This window comes from Camelus bactrianus, chromosome 6, assembly GCF_048773025.1.
Source record: "Camelus bactrianus isolate YW-2024 breed Bactrian camel chromosome 6, ASM4877302v1, whole genome shotgun sequence".
NCBI classification, from domain to species: Eukaryota; Metazoa; Chordata; class Mammalia; order Artiodactyla; family Camelidae; genus Camelus; species Camelus bactrianus.
In genome coordinates, this window is record NC_133544.1 from 65,605,299 (window position 1) to 65,629,419 (window position 24,121).

Consider the following 24,121-nt stretch of genomic DNA (forward strand, 5'->3'; position numbering starts at 1 on the left):
AAATTTGAGTGACTTCAGGTAGAGAATTCCTATAACAGAAACAATTCTTTAGATAAATATAGACCAGAGATTTTTGCACTTTTTTCTTCTTCACTGTTGTTTTGAAAATAAATGCCTTCTAATATTCAATCATCCCAGTTTATTCTTTAAAAAGGCATAGAAATAATAGCTGTTTCACAAGAGAATAATCATCCTAGGATGTGTGTTTGAACATGGCTTCTTAGTCTGTCAAAAAAAAATCCTCCTGTAGATTTACTATCTGCATTTGATAGCCTTGGATAAGAGTAAAACCAAAAATGGTGAGGCATATTCAATTTAATTAAAGATTTCTACATTTGAAATAAAGGCTTTATTGAAGTTACACGTAACTTTTTCATATATTTGTTTCTACTACTCTGTAAATAAAATCTCCTCAATTAAAAGAAACTAATGTGGAGTTTTTTGTCTTGTATTTCTCCAGAAATCTTTGCAATAACATCTCTGGCCTCCTCTATATAAATAAGTCATTAATACTTCTTTTTAATGCTTTGTTACTCATCTGAACAGTAATTTCTTTTTTACTAAATTATTGCTGACAGCTCCCTCCTTCAAATACTCTGCTGGGCTTCTGAAGCACTACCATCTCCTGGTCTTCCTCCTACCTCTTGGATAATTCTTTCCCAGTATCAGTTGAATTTCCCTCATCTGCTCAACCAACAAATAAATATTCCTCAGAACTGCACCTTTGGCCTGTTCTCACTTTATATTCTGTCCCTAGGTGGCATCCATTCCCATGGCTTTAATTACTCTGTCTAGATTTTAGCTAAGTTCTATCAAAGCTAGGGTACTATTTCTTGAGTTTCTAGTCTACAAATCTAATTGCCTACTTACTTGGATGCTTTACAGGCAACTTCCACTCAACAAGTCTAAAACTAAACTAATTGTCTCCTCCTCAAACCTACTTTTCTTTCAAGGTCCCCAGTCACAATAAATGGCACCAATGTTTACCCAGTTGCTCAACACAAAATCAGGAGTAATAACAGACGCCTCCCTCCCTCTGATCTGCAATATTCAGTAAATCAGCAAATCCTATTAATTCCACCTTATAAACACCTCTTAAATATGTGTCCTTATTTTCTTCTACAATATCACCATTCTTGTTGGAGGCTTCTCATGTCATTTTTGGAATAGAATATTAAGTTAGCTATCTGTTCTCCAAACTTCAAATCTTATTTTCCTTAATTCCCAATATATTCATCTTAGTAAGAGAGATTTTTTAAAAATACAAATCTAAATATGTGATTAATGCTTAAGACCTTTCACATACTTGCCACTGCCCTTGAATTAAAACACTAATTCTGTTTCGAAGTTTATCAGGCCATCTGAGACCTGGTCTCCAGCCCCTTCTCCAGCCTCAGAGAACAACATGCTCTCTCCCTGCAATTCCAGAGCCATGTGATGGGTTTTTTACTTGCCTGAAAACTTCAAACTCTCTCACCTCTGAGACTGCATTGGCTAATCACTGTGTCTGAAGCACTTGTCCTTCATGCGTCACTTATTAACATCTACTCATTCTTCAAATCTCAGTTTCAACATCATTTTGCCAGGGAAAAATTCCTCAAATCTGGGTCCAGGAGTTCTCCTTTCATTGTGTATTATTATAGCACTCCCTATTACGACTTTTGTAACATGAATTACACTCATAATTTCTTATATAATGTATTTCTTCTTCATTACATATTAAATTCCATAAAAAAGGGCCTGTGCCCATCATGTTTACTGCTGTAACACCAGTAACAGTATAGAAAAGGTTCAATAAACATTTATCATTAAATGAGTGAATAAACCCAACAGAGAATAATAAGCTAGCAATGAGAATAATTTGTGGCTTAGTGTTTGGGTTTTCTTTTTACATTTAATCAAAAACCATAGGATTAAAGAACTTCCTCCCCTTTTCTTTCTCCTTTTCTCTTCTTAATGTTCTCTGCCTCTATCTCCTCAAGTAAAATTGAAATGTATTGTGAAATCTACTGATCAGTTCTTTTGCAGGCTTGTCTAGTTCAAATCTTGAGCTAATCTGAGCTGAGGCAGCCTGTAAATCACTGGTCTCAGACCTCTCTGATACTCCTAGGTCTCACAGACTCTGCATTAACAAGTCCTCCTCCTCTGGCATAGGACCCTTCTTCACTGCCAAGTAAACCCCTCATCCGTGCCCCAGAAGACAGTCCTTAAATAGCTCCAGGAGATGCTCTGTGCCTAGCTGGCCCACTTCCTAGGACTTTATTTCTGCTTACATTCTCCTCCATTCATCTTAACATGCTGTTTTGCTTAGTACCTCTCCCACTTAGAGTAAGGCACATCAGGACAGGAACACATTAGCATGGCAGAATGATGGGGCTCTGTACTGCTCAGCGTTGCAGAAGGGCCTTCTGGGGAGGGACAGGAAAAGGGACACAGGAGAAATTTTCCACCAATCCGGAATGTCACTATTTAAAAAAATTAATTTAAGACCAGCCATCATTCTGCTGCTATTCTATAGAACGTGGTTTTCCCTTGTTTCTGAACAGGAGAAAAAGAAACACATTTCTAGAACAAATATAACTCTAAACAAACAGAGCCTTGACACACTGAGGCCTCCATGATTACCTGGAGATCAGATTTTTTGCATGTACACATCAAAGATAAAGCCAGGCTTCTTCAGAGAGATCCAATAGGCTTGTATTCATGACTTGTTTCTGGTCCTTTGAATGATTATCTCCCTCTCAGGTAAACATGCTTCTATTACAGACAACTCAAAATAACTCCCTACATTTTTTCTCTTTTATGTTTGTATCTGTTTTCCTGTGACCTCCTAAGAAACTGACCCAATAAAGTACAAAATTGACTTGTAACCAATCAACTCAGGAAGGATAAGTTCAAAAACGTTCAAGACCTTCATCCCCAACATTTCAAAGTTTAGGAGCACAGATAGACAGTTGCAGGTAAACATCTGCTATAATTAAAAACAGGGAAATGATTAATTTATTCTCCTGTTATCAATTATAAGAATTATCTTTGCATATCAAGAGTTTAGATTTATTTCTTCAAGTTTCATTCTTGGTACTATGAATATCCTGTCCACTCAGGACATATATTTTCACACCTTCTCAGTCATTCTAAGCAATTCATACCCTAAGATCATCCACCCTAAATAGGGTTTTTTTTTTTAATATAAACCAACATTAATACCTCAAAACCTTCCCTCTTTCCCTCTGTTTCAACACCAGGCAATTCTTTCAATACTTCTCTCTTGGGGAAACCAATGTGACTCGAAGATTTAGTCCCCAAGAGAAACTAATAATGGACTGGGTATTGGCCGTCTCTGCAGCAGCAGTGGGTCACTCTCTTGTGCCGCTAATTAGGTACTTCCCCATTATGAAGAATCTTATATATAGCTTTGTCTTTGGCGCAGGGGCGGGTTAGGAGTGATTACTACAATGAAGAGTAAGCTCTCTGAATTTCTCTTCTCCTAAAAAGGTACATCCTGTGACTGAACAGGCAGGTAGGAAAGACACTTTTAAGTTACAAAACTGCCCCAGCAGTGGCTGCTTCCCTCTCCCTAGCCCTCTCAATCCTCCTTCAATTTCTGCTCCTCTGTAAAAATACTGTGTCAGAAATTTTCTCCTTTCTGAAATAATTTTGTCCTTTTATTTTATACCAACTCTCTCCCATTATCAAATTTTAATCACAGAATTGCATTGTCTGATAAAATTAATTTCATGCACACACATATACTCTTTGATATTTTAAATTTATCTCCTTAAGAAGATATTTTTAGGATTCACATGTTTCTGATTTTGTGTTTTCCAACTCCTTTTAAACTTCATTTTCCCTTGTGTAAAACAGAGAGCTGGCCTCACCTATGCCCACCCTATTTGAGGACCAAATTCTATTTTAAAACAGAAGGAAATCTCAGTCATCAACCTCCAGGATTCTAGTGTGTTTCCCTCTACTTTGCTGTTACTTTCCCTGCATTTGAAGGCTCCAGCCAATGCCTAGGTTGAGAGGCTATGCTCAGATTTAAAAAAAAAAAAAAACCCTGTCCTTGTGCTAGGGGCTATAAATTCTGAAACAGATCTGTTCAAGGACTGGCCAGGTTGTTTGAAGAAATAGGAAAGGCGATCATGAGGAGTAATATCCAATGAAAAAGGAAATAGTCTTTTAGAAAAGGAAGGCCGATTTTATTTTAAATGAAAAGAGAACTCAGGGGTGAATAGGGCTCTTCTAATTAGGTTAGAGTGATCCTATCAAATATAAATAATTATAGCTTTTTAATGAGTTTTTCTATTAAGCAGGTATAGAGGATGACTGAGGAAGACTACTGGACTGGAAGTTAGTCTGACTTCCAGTGCTGGCTCTATGAATGCACTGCTGTGAATACACTCGCTATCCATTTAATCTCACTGGGCTGTTTATCTGGAGAATGAAGTAACTGGACAAGACAATCTCAAAGTTCTTCCCCACTCTACACAAACCTGTAATTCCAATAATCTTTTCTGTTTAATATATATCTACATTTTCTGTTTAAAGATGTATCTCTCCAGGCCCTAAATAATCGATAAATTTTAAATTTCCAACAGCAGAGACAGTAAATTCTATGGGGACTTGGCTTCTGAAGAACTCCTGGGAACATCACACAGTCACCAGTGTTTCCTAAGAAGGCGGAGAAACCAAGTGTGTGTCCTTTTTCTCCAAACAAGCTCTCTAGGTCATCAAGACTTCTCCAACAATGATACATACTAATTCCGATATTTATACCAGGAAGAGTGGGACCTTCTTCACTTACCTAAATACCCATGTTATTCTATATATGACTGGGTTATCACCAGGAAGTACAAGCTTGTAGAGAAGCTATTATTAAATTCAATTTCTCTCTATATATGTGAGGACTATTATTTTGTTTCTTATATGAACAATTTAGTACCTATTTCCAGACAATTGATTCTTAAAATATTCCTGGAGCTTTCTCTATGTGTCAGTCTGCTTCAGTCAAGTGATACAGTGTTGGACAAAGTAGTGTCCCTACATAATGAACTTTAAATTTAACACTTACAAAAAGCTATGAATATTAGAACTAGGGAAAGTGAAATACTGACTGGAGGCTGATCAGTTACATCCTAATATCTCAGAAGTGGCTCACCTGTCAGCTGAACCACCATGCCCAACTACCCACTCCATTCTACCAAACCCCATTGCCACAGCCATTGCTCATATGTTTAAGGTCTTAACTTTTCTTTGTATCAGTGACCATTTTCCCTACAGTTTTACTATTACTTTCCATCCTTCCAGTCAAAATATACTAAAACAGTAAATGAGAACCCAAATAAAGTTCTTGGGTTAATAATATATTAATACATTATTAACACTCTTAAAAATGTGTTGATATGTGTTGATTAAAACCATGACAGGCAACCTAAGCAAAGATGTGCAATGTTCCACCAATGCCTCTTTTAACCATCGTTTTATCCTCCTTATTTGTCCTTTAGGATTCTTCTTATTCCCTTCCCTGCCCTACTTTTATTCTCCTACTCTCTTTCTAATCCATCTTCACTCTTTCTCTTTCTTTGGGTCTTCTTTCCTGCCCTTAAACATGCTACTGACTCTGATTCCACCACCTTAACTCTGCTCGTGTTCCAATATTTGTATTGTGATTATCCCATTTTAGAATGACTAAAAGTTATAAATAAATTAAATCATATTTTATAAAGGGAAGATTTTAGTCTTTAGGCTGACAGGCTTATATAATGTGGGAGTTTCCTGTTTAAAAATCTTAATTATCACTTGCACTCCAAGACAAACGCCACTTCAGCAGTACTAACCTAATAGTAATGGAAATTTCCAAATCTGACAAATTAATTTAGAGATTTTATTTGTTTTTATAAGATGAAACACCCAATTGCATGATGACAGTCCTGAAGAATTGGGTTTGTATATTTCATTTTAGTTTTACAGAATAAAAATTGGATCTTAAGCAGTCAACATGATGCTCCAGATTCAACTTCATTTCTCCAAAAACACTGAATTGGATGGTGAAATCAGGAAGTCATCAAACACCTTCTGCTAAGCAGAGTAGAGGGTATCACCATGAAATCTTCCAGGGATGACCTTCTCAACTCTATAATGCACCACAATTTCAACTCCCCTCCCAAAATCCTTTGTATTATGCCCTGTGCCCTAACTGACTTAAATATGGATGAGAAGGCCAATGGTAGTAGTATGAATAAATTGAAATGATTAAACATAGTTTTCAGAGAAAATGCTGGGAAGAGTATTTAGGAGAACACCTAGGTGAAAGAAGGTAGAAGATGATGTAAAAATTTATCAAGAAGCAACAAAACAATAGTAATTGTGGAAATAGGAAAGGAATCAAACCCACTTGGTTCCATCTCCTATATTCTTCCCAAATATTATCTCTTCTATCCCACTGTACTTAATTGACTCTATTTTTGACCATTTACTTTATCTCTTTTAATATTTCCCATTGCAATAATACTAATCTTGCTCACTCAGAATGGGATGAAACCACAAGAACATCTATTTTCCTTATAGTTATTTCATGATTACCTGAATTCATTTCAAATAGCCAACCCTGGCAAAGTGAAACAGAGGAGATGCTTTGTCAACTACTTGAATGGAATAACTCAAGAGGTTTCAACTTCACGATAGTTTGATACAAACTCCAAGAAGTTTAATCAGGACCCTTTGCTTATTTAGCTATATCCCACCCCCCTTAATAATAGCATTTATGAATCAGTTTCCGACAGTTTTAAAAAAGGGCTGATTGGATGAAACAAATATTAGAGTCCTTTACTTCCTCACTTAGTTTGTCTTCTGATAATTATAAGTCAATCTTTGTTTTCAGATAGTCTCAATAAATCTTTCCTTTAACTCTTCATGCTCTTTACATTTTTATCAAAAAAATCAATCAGTATAACATGCATACTGAAAAATACTTCAAAATCTAAAGGATTTTTAAAGCTCTAAAGAAAACCTAAATCAACTACTGTTTTTAAAATTTCGTCCTAAGCTATTCATTTACTTTTATTACACTTAACACTATAAAGAAAAATCTTCCTAATGCTATTATAAACTTTCATTAACATTCATTTTAATAACTATATTACTTTCCATCATGTACATACATTAAAAAAGACTTAAACTTAATGATTGGCATTTAAATTGTTCAAAGTTTTACCAACTGTAAAGTGTGATAAACAGTTTGTGCGAAAAAATTTTTCTGTACAAATAGAATTCCAAAAGGAGTATTATTGCAACAAATGATATGGATTCAAGATTCTTGATTCATGATTTCAAAATATTTTCTTTAATGTTTGAATCAGTCTATATTTCCTCTGGCACCATATAAAGGTCACTATTTGACAGAGCCTTTGTCAGTTTTGGTAATAATTGTAAAACTTTCTTTCTAATATAATAGGAAAACAATAGTATTATACTTTATCTTATGTGATTTCTAAAGATATATATATATACACACACACACAAATGTATACCTATATAGTTTACATTTCTGAATTCTCTCTTCTTATCATTAGTCCATTTGTTAGGTCTCAGAGGTTTTATTAAATGGTTTAAACTCTTTTTTATATTTTGAAGATATCAATCTTTCACCTCTCTACATTTCAAATTCAAGTATATGATTCATGTGGTGGTTTAAGGTAGTTTTTCAAATTGAAGTATAGTTGATTTACACTGTTGTGTTAGTTTCTGGTGTACAGCAGAGTGATTCAGTTATACATATATATATTCTTTTTCACAGTCTTTTTCATTATAAGTTATTATTAGATGCTGAATATAGCTCCATGCGCTATACGGTAGGACCTTGTTATTTGTCTATTTTATATATAGTAGTTTATACCTGCTAATCACAAACTCTGAATATTTCCCTCTTTTGTCTTTGGGAACTGTAGGTTGTTTTCAGTGTCTGTGAGTCTTTTTCTCTTTTGTAAATAAGTTCATTTGTGTCATTTTTTTATATTCCACGTATAAGTGATATCATACGACATTTGTCTTTCTCTGGCTTACTTTACTTAGTATGATAAATTCTAGGTCTATCCACGTTGCTGCAAATGGCATTATTTCATTCTTTTTTATGGCTAAGCAGTATTCCATTCCATATATACTCTTTATCCAAGCATCTGTCGATGGACATTTAGGTTTCTAACACATCTTGGCTATTGTAAATAATACTGCTATGAACACTGGGGTGTATGTATCCTTCTGAATTACAGTTTTCTCCAAATATATGCCCAGGAATGGGATTGCTGAATAATATAGTAAATCTATTTCCAGTTGTTTAAGGAATAGCCACACTGATCTCCATAGTGGCTACACTCAATTACATTCCCACCAACAGTACAAGAGGGTTCTCCACACCCTCTCCAGCATTTGTTTGTGGACTTTTTAATGATGGACATTCTTACCAGTGTGAGGTGATACCTCATTGTCATTTTGGTTTGCATTTCTCTGATAATTGGTGATACTGAGCATCTTTTCATGTGCTTATTGGCCATCTGTATGTCTTCACTGGAGAAATGTCTATTTAGGTCATCTGCCAATTTCTTTGTTGGGTTGTTCAGTTTTTTGTTATTGAGTTGTATGAGCTGTTTGTACATTGTGGAAATTAAGCCTTTGTCAGTCATGTCATTTGCAAGTATTTTCTCCCAGCCCACAGGCTGTCTTTTTGTTTTGTTTATGGTCCTCTGCTGTACAAAAGCTTTTAAATTTAATGGGGCAGGTTGTGTTTAAGCACAGGTAGGAAACATATAGTGACTGTTATTATGCATTTCTATACTCATTTCTAACTAATTTTATTATTCTTGATTATATTTTTTAAAGATTATCCATTTTTTATTTTTTAAACATTTTTATATGCTCTTATACACTCTTCTAACTTTCTGGGATTCAACATTTATTTATTTATGTTTTTAATTTTTATTATTCTCTTTCACCCAAATTCCTCAAGTTCATGTTGTGCATTCTTTCCTAATACCATATGTTGCCCAATTACTTCATGTATTTGAATAAATGGGAGCATTTAAAGCAATAGATTGCTGCTAAGCGCAGCTTTGCTGGATTAAATTTTTTATACCTGGGTTCCTATTACTTTGTAAATTGTCCACTGTCAATTAAATAAAAGGACCAATTTTTAATTATCAACATTTAACACCATGTGCTCAGTACCTCTAAGTTGATTCCTTCTTTCGTTTCAGGTCACTTCTGAGTCTTCACTTCTTTATGATTCAATGGACCAAGTAAATGGTTCTGTGGTAACTGAATTTGTGTTACTGGGACTTGCACAATCCTGGGGAATGCAGCTTGTACTTCTTCTCTTCTTCTCTATATTCTATGTGGTAATTATCCTGGGAAACCTCTTCATTGTATTTACAGTGATTTTTGACTCTCACTTACACTCCCCCATGTATACTCTGCTGGCCAATCTATCATTAGTTGACCTGGGCCTTTCATCTACCACAGTTCCTAGGATTATCTCTGATCTTTTCAGTGATTGTAAAATCATTTCCTTGCACAACTGCATGATACAAATGTTCTTCATCCATGTCACAGGAGGAGTTGAGATGGTGCTGCTCATAGCCATGGCATATGACAGGTACACAGCAATCTGCAAGCCTCTCCATTATCTAACTATTATTAACCCCAAAAAGTGCATGCTTTTGGTAGTGGCTGCTTGGACCACTGGACCGATTCATGCTGTGTCTCAGTTTGTTTTTGTCATAAATTTACCTTTCTGTGGGCCCAATAATGTGGGGAGCTTTTACTGTGATTTTCCAAGGGTTATTAAACTTGCATGCATAGATACTTACAGACTAGAATTTGTGGTCACTGCCAACAGTGGCTTCATATCTATGGGCACCTTCTTTCTCTTAATTGCATCATATATCTTTATTCTGGTCACCGTCCGACAACATTCTTCAAAGGATTTATCCAAAGCATTCTTCACTCTATCAGCTCACATCACTGTAGTGTTTTTGTTTTTCCTTCCATGCATGTTTCTCTATGTGTGGCCTTTCCCTACTAAGTCACTAGATACATTTTTTGCCATTGTGGACTTTGTTGTCACTCCTGTCTTAAATCCTGCCATCTATACTTTAAGGAACAGAGAGATGAAGGCGGCAATGAGAAGGCTAAGTAGACAGGGTGTAAGTTCTAGAGAGATGATATAACAGACTGCATTGATGAGAGCACAGATGAATGTCATGGACCATGAAGACCCTTGTGATCACCATGAACATTATAGAATGTGTACATTTTCCTTATCGCCTTCAAAAACTGGAAGTCTACAGAAAAGAAAGTATTGAAACAAAGAATTTCATTTACATAGAGTTGTAGCAATTTTGTTAATCATAAAAAATAAAGTGCTAATATATTTCTGACTAAGCTACAAACCCAAACTGTACCACCAATGGCTACATTCAATTTTAATGTAGCTATTTTATATCTACATGTAAATATATACATGTACATATATATAATGTATCAGTATCTTCATATTTATAATAAGCATTATTGGATATCAATTAATATTTCTTATGGAAATTATGTGGATCCAATGGATAAAACATGGGTTTATGTAAACTAGCAGACATTAAAATTAAGGAGGAAGCAATTCTCATGCTAATTGTACTTTTACTTAGATAAAGAGGAAGATAAACACTGTGACACTGTGTTAAAACTCTTAAGAACTGTTGTCAGGCTTTGATTATTAATGTATTTTGTACACTGTTATTTTAGAAATAGACTCTGATCTTTACATTATGCAAAATTTGCCTATAATCCATTTTTTCAACAGTTTATTCAAAGCATTTCTTGATTCACTTTACAAAGGTATCTACAATTCCAAAAGTATTTAAGGGACTTATTTCCTAGAGGAGGGTACCCCACTCAGATCTCAGCTTATTTAACATGATCGTTCTTAAGCTAGGCTGCTTAGGACAAAGAAGATGATTGACATCCTTCAGTTAAAGTCTGGTGATCAAGGAACATACTGGAAAAATCACTTGTCTGCTTTTCTATGACTGATTTAAGGGGCATCAATTGTGGTAACTCAGCTCAATTTTAACCACTGCATGGTAATTAAAGCTGCTCAATAAAATGATAAATGACAAGAAGTGAGACTTTCTTATTATCGGTCAAAGTATTTTTCCTATATTTTCTCAACAAATTCTAAGCTATCTTCTTTTTTATAAAATCTAAAGCATTATTATTGTCTTGTTAACAAATCTAGATTTTAATTTCACAACTTTATCTTTTTTGTTTTACTATGATTCTTTAAAATTTTACCTTCAGATTCAGTGATGGAGTAAAAATACCTAACAGAGCCAAGAAACTGGGACAATAACTTTTAAATTAAAAAAAAAAAAAAAAAAAAAAAAAAGGTGTGTATTTCCTCAAGGGAAAGCTTGTGAGACTATAAGAGTTAGTCTCGGTACCCAAAGTTCAGGCTGGCTATTTCCAGATTGCTTCACCTGCCTCTGGTCATTTTCATAAATGGCTCTTAATTAACCAAATGATTTACTAAGTAGGAAAATTTACATAGATTTTATTCTATTGGAAATTTTATGCTTCAAGGGAAAGTGCAAATAAAAGAAAAATCTGCACTCTTCTTTGCCCTGAAAATTGCTGTAGTCTCACAGTTATGAAGGAGGTAGGTGGAATGATATAAGTGAAATATATTAGCAGAACTAATCAAACTGTAGTATTAACAATGAGATACTTCTATTAGTAATAACTCATTGTGCAGAATTCACTGTGTGTGTATTTTCAGGAAAAATGGATCATGAAGTTGACTTAAATACTTAGAAGAATTAGTATGAATGTAAACAAGGATAGCCCTTGTTATGATATACAACTTAAGTGTTATACAAGTCTTGTAAGTGTAAATTCCTTCTCCTGAATCTTCTGGGCTAATTTATTCTTTCCCCTCTATTTGAAGGTTCTTTCCCCATATTTCTCCAAATCCAGTGTTCTCTTATCTATCTACTTCCCTCCTTCCTGCAACCCCAATAAAACCTAGTTTTGGACTTTTCTTTCACATAAAGGTACAAATCCTAATCTTAAGAGTTTGGGGATTTTTTTTTTTTTTTTTGACAGCTTCCGATCCAATGAACTCATTTTAAAAACAGGAAAACAAAGGCTCAGAGATTTTGAATGACTGAACAAAGTTTACACAGTGAATTTGTGCTAGAACCCCCAAGTCTCCTGACTTCAATTTCAGTAAAATTTGTAAAGATTTAAAGTGTTTTTCTTTAAAAAGGGATAAAATATGTATAAAACAAACATTTAACAACAGTCTTGTTAAGTTTTGTTAAATGCTGACTTTCTAAGCTTAATCAAGTGTGCACAGAGAAGGATTTTCTTGTTCAACTGAAGCTGGCCCTTCGTGGTTGCTACAACCAATGTGTAAGATTCTGGAGAACTTCTTTAATAAATCTAAACTAATGTTTAACTTAGAAGCAATATATAATACTTCTAAAATTTATTAAATCATTTTTGAAGAGTTAGAGATGAGCTTTGAAAGAATTACAGTGGTGAAGGGTCACATATTATCACTGTCTCCTCAGCAGCATATACTTAGGAAATGAGATGTCTTAACTAAGTGAGCAAGAAATTCCTTCTGTTGAAGAATAGCATATCCGAATTCTTACTTGTTACCATGATAGAAAATATTTTTGCTGCAAATAAGAATCCTTTGGTAAACCATAATCCTTGTTATATAACCTATAGAGCTATAACTATCAAGTTTGTCCTCTCTCAGTGAAATGAAATGGTTTCATACCAGTAAAAATCCAAGGTCAATTCTAAATTACATTCCTTGAATCTAAAGAAACATTCCAACTAACTAATCACATTAGAAGTGATTTCACAATAGGAATGCCATCGTCTTTACTGTCATTGAATAGTATGATTATATTTATCACTGTGCTAAGCAGAAGAGAACTAAAGTGAATGTTTCTGACTTGTTTTACTATTAGACTTGTCTTTATACTTGGAAATAAAATTAAAATTGCTAAATATTTATAGAACTTTGAAAACAGTAACATGGAGCTTTAGTGGATAGGGCTAAGGAATGGATAAAGAAGAGAAAAATGTAATTTCCAAGGGCCATGGAATAACTGATTAAGGAAATAGTGACAAAATAGTAATACTACTCCCCCAAGAAATTTGATGAGTAACCATCCCCTCATGTCTTTCAGGGAACCATTGATTTCCACTCCTCTGTTTTACATCTTCCTTGCCTGTTAACTCCTACACCTCATCCTGCAAGTATTTTCATGGCCATGCTTCTCCTTCAGGCTACCATTCCATTCACTTACTGCAAAACTTCTAGACAGTATTTATTTGCTCTACCCAATACACAAGTGAAATGGCTTTCCCAACTTATGACCATCACTTTTCAGGCTCTTATTTAGCAGATAGCAACTTACAAAAATACCCCAACAGTAACTCTACGTGACATTATTATTATCCTTTACTTCCTTCCAAATTTACTTCTGCTCCTAAAAGTGATCTGTATATTACATATTGCTGTACTAGTTCTTATCATAATTATTATTATAATTAAAGCTATTACCATACTCAGAATTACTCAGAATAAAAACACTGGCATCATCTTTTTTATCTCCCACATCCTGTCCACATGTTCTATTATCACTATCTTAATAATGACTATTATGTATTAACTATTTACCATTTGTTAGAAATGTATTAAATAATCACTCAGTATTCTTCAATACTTCTTCACTTCTACAAAATAAAACACAAATCCTTTAGTAGGCATTCCAGAATCCTTTTTCAATTTCATCTCCCATTAAATCCCTTTCTTTCAGCAAACATTTTCCTCACTTTTTGTCATTCCCTTTCTTTTATCCTCTTTCCCTCATTTTTAAATCTAATTTTTGTTATTTTATTTCTATTTTTCATTTTACTTTGGATTAAGTCTTTCTCCTCTAAATATCTTTATATTGCCAAATGTTAAGTATAAATTCTATCCACTACAAGTTCTTATAAATCCTTGTTTCTCTTTTAGAGTCCTCATAAATTTAAACTTCCCCTAAAGCTGAATCACTTCATTAGTCTTAGTTTTCATGTTTCTATCCAAGCTTCTGAGAGATGATGAAAATTATTTTGGAATTGTGTCCCTCCCTCAAAACTCACAGAGTTTTGGACTAGTGGGAATTTTGTAAAATTTGACCCAGTACACTCATTTTAAAGACAGGGTAACAGAGGGATACAGGCAACTGAAATCTTGCTATTATTGTCATTTCTAGAATACAAGTAACAATTTAAATAATTATTGAGGAACTAGGATTTCTCTATGAACTAGATGATAAATGTTACTACCAATTATCTAAGTATGTTGTGCAATTACTAAATATAAAAACTGCAAAATACCTTAATTTGCTACTTCATTTGCAATTCATAATAACTGTAAGAAGTGAATATAATTAGTATTCACATTCACAAAAACGGTAAAATAAGTTTTAAAGAGGATGAATTCAAGGATAGACTACATACAAAACGGAAACACTGCAATTGCCTCACACAGCAAAATTGTGAATGAGGATTAGTTTTAGTTTGACAGAAAGAAGGTTTCTAATAACCATACACACAATTAGTTTGACAATCTACTAGGCCCCTAAAAATACTTTCTCAAAAATGTGTGTCATAATAAGCCTATGTAAATATGGAGTTCAGGGATAAAGGACATAAATGCAAGGCAGACTTACTGTCGCAGAAAGGGTAACATGAACAAAGGTATTTTATTAGGAATAAGCCTGACATAATTGGAAACACTGAGAAGACATGGATAACTGGACTATAAAGCAGATCCAGAGGAATATGAGATAAAATAGTGGGTTCAGATTGCGTGCATTTTGAAAGCCTTTATGTAACAAACCATAGAAGGTCATTCAAGTGTGAGCAGAATGACACGAAAGGAGGAATCTGAATATAATAATACTGACTTTCCTCTCACTCCCTTTTCCAAGGTAACTACAGAGGCTATTTCCTGGAATGAATCAATGAGTGAAACAAATCACACCATGGTGACTGAGTTCATTTTCCTGGGACTATCCAATTCTCAGGAACTCCAGATTTTCCTATTTGTGTTCTTTCTTGTGTTCTATGTAGGAATTGTGTTTGGAAACCTTCTTATTGTCATAACTGTGGCTTCTGACTCCCACCTTCAATCACCCATGTACTTCCTGCTGGCCAACCTCTCACTCATTGATCTGTGTCTGTCCTCAGTCACAGCCCCCAAGATGATTGCTGACTTTTTCAGTAAATGCAAAGTTATCTCTTTCAAGGGCTGCTTTGCTCAGATATTTCTCCTTCATTTCTTTGGTGGGAGTGAGCTGGTGATCCTTATAGCCATGGCCTTTGACAGATATGTCGCAATCTGTAAACCCCTTCGCTACACTACAATTATGCGTGGCAATGTATGTGTTGGCATTGTGGCTGTTGCATGGGGAACTGGCTTCCTCCACTCAGTGAGCCAGTTGGCCTTTGCTGTGAACTTACCTTTCTGTGGTCCCAATGAGGTGGATAGCTTTCATTGTGACCTGCCTAGGGTCATCAAACTCGCCTGTACAGACACCTATAGGTTAGATATCATGGTCATTGCTAACAGTGGTGTGCTCACTGTGTGTTCCTTTGTTCTCCTAATCATCTCATACACTGTCATCCTCATGACCATCCAGTATCTCCCTTCTGAGAGGTCATCCAAGGCTATGTCCACTCTGACTGCTCACATCACAGTAGTTCTTTTGTTCTTTGGACCATGTATCTTCATTTATGCCTGGCCATTTCCTATCAAATCATTAGATAAATTCCTTGCTGTGTTTTATTCTGTGGTCACTCCTCTTTTGAACCCAATTATATACACACTAAGGAACAAAGACATGAAGACTGCCATGAGACGACTGAGAAAATGGAATATGAATTCTAGGATAAAGTCTTAGACCTCCTACAACTGTGTGACTAATCAGAGATAATGACATAGCATAAAGTTGATAAGCTACTTAATAAATCTCATGCAAACTAGAACTTCCATTATCATATCCCTTAGCAATTGTCAAAGAACATTCACATACACAGCCTTAATTTTTCCTTTGACAATCTTGTTATATTTCTGAATACAGATATTAAGTTAATATTAGACTTTGAAAATACTATCTCACTAATTCTTAGAACAATCAAAGGCATAGATATGTTAGTATTTGTACACTTCTGTGCCTTCCTGAATGGTCTTAGGGTAATAGAGGGAAGGACAGAAGCTAAGTTGACTTACAGTATTTTTAAAATTTCTACTTGCCTCATTTTCCGTAAAAACATCAAGTAAGCAATTGCCATACACCTAACTCAAAAAATATGCTTAGTTATAAGGACATATATAAGTCAACTTTTAAAAGTTCTAAAAGCACAAAAGTTAAATAGCACATTTTTGTGGCATGTTTTCAGGATTCAATAAATATTAGGTACTATTATTATAATAAATCCTATATATCAACAAGCCAAAACTCATCAACCTTTATCTTATCCCAATAGTCATGAGGGACTTGATACATTCCAATCTTAACAGATGCTCTTTTGGGGGCACTGTAGTTGTAAGTGGAAGTGTGTATATTTATGTGCAGGCGTGCACTCATGCACATGTACTCTGCCATTCTAGGAAGACAAGCCAAAAATTCAACATAGAAGGAGAGGAAAATATAGATTGGAAGAAAAGCTTAACAGGTGATTCTGATAAATAGCTCCTCTCTCCAGAAAGAATCACTGAACCAGGCTAAAACTGAAGATTAAATATTTTAAGTAAAAAAGAAATATAATTTTTTAAAGTGTGGCTTAAAGTAATAAACAGGATCAGATGATAAGAGAACTAAAATTACATTTACCTCAGAAAAAAAAGAGAATAGAAACTCCATAAGTGGGTTAAAAACACATAAAAAAATTAGTATAGGATAATGACAGTATCTCAAGTCAGTGGAGAAAGGACCTATTAATGTGATGGTGGAATAACTGAATAGCAATATGGAAAAAGATATATTGGGTCTATTCTTCACGCTATATGCCAAGAAAATTTCTAAATGAGCGAAAGCATAAGTATTTTTAAACTATACAACTATTAGATTATGAGAAAATATAAGTATCTTTGTAATCTATGAATATGATAAAGACTGATAATATTGACAGCATAAGAGTAATATTGTAAATGCATGAGAAAAGATAAATGAGATTCTAGGAGAAAGCATTGAAACCTCAATCACAAAGAATAGAGCTACGGTTTTAAAGAACTTCTAACAAAAAACACCAAGAAACATAGAAAGATTGGCAGAAATCATGAATTTATGGTTCATACATAAGAAGATATAAATGAACCTTAAGTTACGTGAAAAATGTTTAATGTGTCATGTTAAGATTATATGCAGAGTAAAATTAAACTGAAATGTGAGTTTTTACATATAACACAAATATCTGATATCAGTAGTTAATAAAACAAACTATTGTTTAAGCTGTACAGAAGAAGAGGACTCATACATATTGTTTATGAGAATACAAACTAGTATAACCTCTCGGCAAGATAATATCTACAAATATTACTACGTTACTAACTTTTTACCCTGGAATCCTAATTATACTGTAAAGATACATTTGCAAAATATAAAATAACCAATGCACAAAGTTACTTGCTGAAGCATTATTTTTAATAGCAAAAGAATAGAAAATACTCAAATGACAATCAATAAGAACTGCATAAATTATATGTATAAATTATACACAATGGAACTTTAAGCAACTATAAAAATGAATGAAGAATATCTCTAATTACCATTCTGGGTGAATCAATTAGGCATATGTTAAGTGAAAACAGTAAGGTGGAAAAAATGTCTCTAGTATGCTAATTTTTTGTTAAAAGAGGGATACATATATTAGCTTTATATGTATATATAATTATAAATATGTATTTTATAATTACTTATATATTTTAAATAATAAACAAATTTTAAAAGTTAAAAACGTTTTATGGAGTGAGAATGAAACAAGATTAAAAAAGGAATAAAAGCTAGACTATTCTAAATGTCTTATTTTGTAGTTTTGACTTTGAAATCATGTTAATGCTTTTACATTAATTTAAAATAAATTAAATAAAAAATAGTAATCTGTAAAATGTAATTCAAACAGAAACAAGTGATTTAATGGTATTTCTATGTGTGTGTCTGTAAATTGTCTAAAATAAGAAAATAAGGAGATTCTTTTCTAAGCACAACTCAAAATTTAATTTTTCACTTAGTTAATTGTGATGGTTAATTTTATGTGGCAACTTGGCTAGGCCACAGTAGCTAGAAATTTTCTCAAATACCAAACTAAACGTGAAGGTATTTTTTTAAATGAGAGTAACATTTAAATTAATAAGCACTGAGTAAAGCAGACTCCCCTCTGTAATGTGGGTTGGCTTATCCAATCAGTTGAAGGCATTCACAGAAAAAATACTGACACCTCTTGAGGAACAGAGAATTCTGCCTCCAGGGTGCCTCTGGACTCAAGCTGCAACATCAACTCTTCCCTGGGTCTCCAGCCTGCCAAATTTTGCACTTGCAAGTCTCCACAACTGTGTGAGAACAATTCCTTAAAATACACACACACACACACACACACACCCCTTATTGGTCTGTTTCTATGGAGAACCTAGACTAACACATAAATTTACTACATTTTTTTCTATTTTCCATTTCATTGGTTTCTTCTCTTATCTGTAGCATTTCTTTCCTTCTGTTTATTTCAACTTGATTTGCTTGTCTTTCTAGCTTAAGTAAGACATTTAGGTAATTTATTTTACTTTTTTTTCTTTTTCTAATCAGAATATTAATTCAAAACATTTCTAAGCTATTCTTTAGCTGCATAACATATTTTAACATATTGTCATCTTATTAAAATTAAGTTCAAAATACTTTCCAATCTCCCTTGTAAGTTCATCCTTGAAAGTATTCATAAATACTATGTTTAATTTTAATATACATGGGCTTTTCTAAATACTGAAGTTACCATTCTACTATATTTTGGCTACTATTTCTAATAAGATATCAACTACTATGCTTATCTTTTGTGTCATACAAGTAATGAGTTATTTTTCTCTTGCTCCTTTTCAGAAATTCTCTTCATTTTTGGTATTCAACAATTTGACTAGGACATGCTTAGGTGTGGTTATCTTTATATACATATTTGCCCACTTGGATTTAATTGAGGTGTCTGGATATGTAAGTCATTTTATTTACACAAGATTTGAGAGATTTTAATGCATTAACTCAGCAAATAATTTTTTGGCCCCATTCTCTCCATTTTCTTTCAGAGATTTTAATTATACATATGTCAGACTGCTTGATATTGTCCCATAGACCACTTCAGCTCACTTCATATTTTTTAATCTTCTTTACTTTTTCCGATGAGATCATTTCTATTGCTTTATTTTACATTAATTTACTTTTATCCAATATTCGATTCGCTATTTAGCCTCACTAGAATTTCTATTAAGTTCTTTCTTTTGATTTCCATTTCTCTATTTCTCATCTGTTTATTCATTATTACTATAGAATTCTTTAAGTCCTTGGGTATATTTATAATAGATGCTGTAATATCCTTGACCCCTAATTCCAACATTTGGATCATCTTGATGTCAGTTCCTATTGATCATTGTTTCTTTTAATTAGACTTCACATTTCTCTATTTATTTCTATGTCTATTTTTTTCATATGAGCTAGGTAGGCATTGTGAATAATGCATTGTACAGAGTCTAGATTTCATTATCTTCCTATGAAGAGTACTGATTCTTGTTCTAGGACGCAGTTAATGCAGGTCATCTTATGTTCCAATTTATGTCTGCCTTGCTCAAACTGCTCAACATTTTTAACCTATCAACTTTTACTTTACAAAGCCTACCCTACTTATGTGCAGTTTTATGGAAGTGCCAAAGATCTGAGTAAAGATTATAAACAAAATTTAGGACTACCATTACTGAAGCTCCCTCATTTATTGAATGTCACCCCTCATTTTTCAGCCATTCTTGCAGTCCCCAAATTCATCCTCTGATTCTGCAGGTCTTTAAGAATTTAATTTTCTCCTTGACTTTTAGTTAACATATGCTGCATAAATAAGAGTTTTTCCCTCAGGCAAAAATCTATATAAAGAAAATCTGTATTTTCTCTCAAGATCTGACTTATACCCAGTTTCTGCCTGCTCTGAGTTACTTTCCAGTTTCTTCAAATAGTTGCTTTTTGTATTTTGTCCAAACTTAATAGTTAATATCTGTGGAAACTTTAACACCAGCTACTCTTCCATTACTCACAGTTAAATTCCCCCAAGATGTTTATCTTGAGATATGCTAAACTAGTTAAATATAAATATTACCATTAATCATTTAACAAACTAACATAAAATTCTTAAGATAAGTAGTTTTTGCAAAATAATAAAGTTGGACCCCATTCTCTACACTATACACAAAAATTCACTCAGAGTAGATAACAGACATAAATATAAGTACTAAAACTACAAAATACTGAGGAAGAAAATAGCAGTAAATTTTATGAATTTGGATTATGCAGGGCCTTATTATGCAGGGCCTTCCTAGATGTAACACCAGAAGTATAAGCTAATAAAAAAATAATAAAATTGGACTTAATCACAATTCAATTTTTTTTCTTCAAGGGACACCATCAAGAAAAGAAAAAGACAACATACAGAATGGAAAAATATCTGCTATTTATATATTGATAAGAATATCTTATCAAAATATATAAAGAACTCTGGCGAATCAATAATGAAAAGACTTTCATCTTTGTTTCACCTAACTCAGAAATCACTCAAGGTGAAAGACAGGCAGGCATTGTTCAAAAACAATGTAAGGCAAATGAAAAAACCACAGCCATCTGGGACAAAAGGTTATAACTGAGACCAACTCTACGGCCCTGAAAGCCTGGAAGAAAAAACTGGGAGACAGTTTTTTTTTTTTTTTTTTTTGAGGAAATGAACATATTTAAAACCACTCATTTACACTGGGGAATTAAGAAAGCTATATTCATGTATAGGGCAGAACACATACTCAGAAAATGCCTGAGAAGACCCTAAGCTTCCAGCTCTGGCTGCTTTCTCATGTAAGGAGAAAGTGAAGACTAAGGTAGAGTTTTATATAACCTAAGTGTTGAAGGAATGCCCCAGCACACAACCAACCAGCAAAGACTGGAAGAACTTGTTAGTTTTCGTTTTTCTTTCCTTTCTTATTTTCCTTTACCTGTCTTTTTTTCTTCTTCTTCTTCTTCTTGGCTATTGGTTTTTTAAAAAAAAATTCTTTTTCAAATCACTAACTCAAGACATGTTAAAGGAATAGAGACTTCAGAGAACAAACATAACAAAGAATAAAGAAATTACAAAAATAAATCTAGAAGTCACTAAACAATGGCAAAAAAAAAAAAAAAAAAAAAAAAAAGAATCCAGCTATATCCCACAGCAATTAACAGAAATAAACCCTGAGGAGGGGAAAGAATCTGATTTCCAAAGTTACCATATTATAATATCCAAAATATTCAGTTTTTTTAAAATTAAGAAGCATGCAAATAAAAAAGAAAGTATGTCCCATTCATGGAGAAATAAACAGAAACTATCTCTGAGAAAGCACAGACATTGGACTTACTAGGTAAAAACCTTAAATAAACTGTTTTAAAGCTCAAAGAGCTAAAGAAAACCAAGAGAACAACAGATGAACAAATAAAGAATATCAATAAAGATATCAAAATTATAAAAGGAGTTTAAAAGTACAATAACTGAAACAAAAGGTACTAGGACAACTGGATAGCCAACTGGGAAAAAATTAAGTTGAACTTATACCTCACACCACATACAAAATTTAATTCAAACTGTATCAATGAGTGAAAAACAAGAGCTAGAACTATAACACTCTAAGAAAAAAGAAAAAAATTCATGGCCCTCTACAGGCAATGAGTTCTTAAATATGACACCAAAAGCACACACACACAAAAAGAAATTTGACTTCATTAAAATTATAAAATTTTGTGGCACAAGGGACATTATCAAGTAAATAAAAACACAACATTGAGAAGAGAAGAAATACTGAAAAGTATATTTCTGGTAAGGGTTTAGTATCCAGAATATATAAAGAAAAATTTCAGTGCAGCAACAAAAATACAAAAAAATTAGAAATGCACAAATGACTTGAATAGGCATTGTCCACAAAAAAAAAAAAAGAAGATACACAAATTACCAAGAAGCACATGAAAAGATGTCCAACATCATTAGTTATTATGCACATCAAAATCACAAGATAACACTTTACACTCACCGTGAAACCAAAAAAAAAAAAAAAAAAAGAATGAGAGTGGGGACAAAATAGCCAGAAAATAGTAAAGATGTGGAGAAACTGAAACCCTGATACACCACTCATGAGGATGTAAAGTGGTTTAATCACTTTGAAAAACATTTTTTACATTTCCTCAAAATGTTAAAAACAGAGTTAGGAGGTGAGCCAGCAGTTCCACTCCAAGGAATATGCCTACAAGAATTCAAAACAAAAAATTAAATATACATGTTCATAGCAGAACTATTAAGAATAGCCAAAAGACAGATAAACAAACTTTGGGGTACCCATATACTGGAACATTATTCAACCAAAAAAAGGAATAAAGTACTGATAAATACTGCATGTGGATGACCTCTACTACATGTTTAGTAGAACCTACTACATGTGGATGAGTGAAAGAAGCCAGATGTAAAAATAACATACTGATGATAGGTGGCCAAGATGGCAGAGTAGGAAGACCCTGAGCTCACCTCCTCCCATGGACACAACAAAATTATAACTATTTACAGATAAGCTATTAATGAGAATAAGGCAACAACTAGAAGAAAATATTTTTCACATCTACAGATATAAAGACTAACCCACAACAAGATGGGTGGGAGGTACAGAGACACAGCAGAATTAAGACTCACATCCCCAGGTAAGTGGCCCACAAATGGAAGGACAATCACAACTTCAGAGTTTCTCCCCAAGAAATAACAGATCTGAGTCTCACATCAGACTCCCAGCCAGGGATCCTACACTGGAAAGATGAGCCCCCGAAATATCATGCTGTGAAAGCTGGCAGGGCTGGCATATAAGAGAGCCAGAGGACTGCAGGAAATAGAGACTGTCAGCTTTTTCAGCAGAAACTTTGCAGTTCAGGAGAGAATGGCATGATATATTTAAAGTGATGAAAGGAAAAACCTACAACTAAGAAGATCCTATATAGCCAGTCTATCATCCAGATTTGAAGAACAGTTAAAGAATTTTACAGACCAGCTAAAGCTAATGGAGTTCAGTACCACTAAATTGGCTTTACAAGAAGTGTTAAAGGGAATTCTTTAAGTAAAAAAGACCACAACTAGAAATATAAAAATTACAGCAGGAAAAATCTCATCGGTAAATGTAAATACACAGAAAAGATGTAAAATATGATGTCAAAAACACTAAACAGGGGAGGGAGTAAAAATGTAGAGTTGCTAGAACTCACTTAAACTTAAGAGGTCAGGAACTTAAAGCATGTATATTACTGTATATACAGTTTGTGGTAACAACAATCCAAAAATCTGTGATAGGTATACACATTAAAAAAAAAGAGAGAGAATCTAAATATGAGATTAAAGATAGTCATCAAATCACAGGAGAATAGAGCAAAAAAAGAAAAGAACATAAAAGAACTACAAAAACAATTAACAAAATGTCAATAAGCACATAGCTATCAATAATTAACTGTATACGGACTAGATGCTCCAATTAAAAGGCAGTGGCTGAATGTATAAAAAACAAGACCCATGTATAAAACCAAAAGCCTTCACCAAAAAGCTGTTAGATCTAATAAATAAATTCAGTAATGTTGCACGACATAAAGTTCATATACAGAAATTTGTTACTTTCTATTCACTAATAATCAACTATCAGAAAGAGAAAGCAAGAAAACAATCCCATTTAAAACTGCATCAAAAAGAATAAAATATCTAGGACTAAACTTAACCAAGGAGG

The 24,121-nt window shown here is 33.6% G+C and overlaps 2 protein-coding genes across 3 annotated transcripts; both read left to right on the top strand.

The window, feature by feature from the left end:
- The first annotated feature begins 7,425 nt into the window (after window positions 1-7,425).
- LOC105076148 (olfactory receptor 4F21-like) lies at window positions 7,426-10,830 on the top strand. The gene has a single exon (XM_074364802.1). The coding sequence runs from the start codon at window positions 9,282-9,284 to the stop codon at window positions 10,218-10,220; it is 939 nt and encodes a 312-aa protein (XP_074220903.1). The 5' UTR covers window positions 7,426-9,281; the 3' UTR covers window positions 10,221-10,830.
- A 3,909-nt stretch (window positions 10,831-14,739) lies between these two features.
- On the top strand, window positions 14,740-23,901 carry LOC105076136 (olfactory receptor 4F4). 2 transcript variants are annotated; one of them, XM_074364804.1, is made up of 2 exons: window positions 14,740-15,976; window positions 23,871-23,901. In XM_074364804.1, exons 1-2 carry the CDS (start codon window positions 14,982-14,984, stop codon window positions 23,899-23,901), a joined length of 1,026 nt encoding a protein of 341 aa, XP_074220905.1. In that variant the 5' UTR covers window positions 14,740-14,981. The 2 variants fall into 2 exon arrangements, with proteins under 2 accessions (XP_074220905.1, XP_010962453.2); XM_010964151.3 differs by lacking the exon at window positions 23,871-23,901 and having other exon boundaries at window positions 14,740-16,162.
- Window positions 23,902-24,121: the final 220 nt, after the last annotated feature.

What these genes read in the sequence shown, in the direction of transcription:
- LOC105076136 (XM_010964151.3), top strand. Translation starts at nt 14,982, where the DNA reads ATGACACGAAAGGAGGAATCTGAATATAATAATACTGACTTTCCTCTC.
- LOC105076148 (XM_074364802.1), top strand. Translation starts at nt 9,282, where the DNA reads ATGGACCAAGTAAATGGTTCTGTGGTAACTGAATTTGTGTTACTGGGA.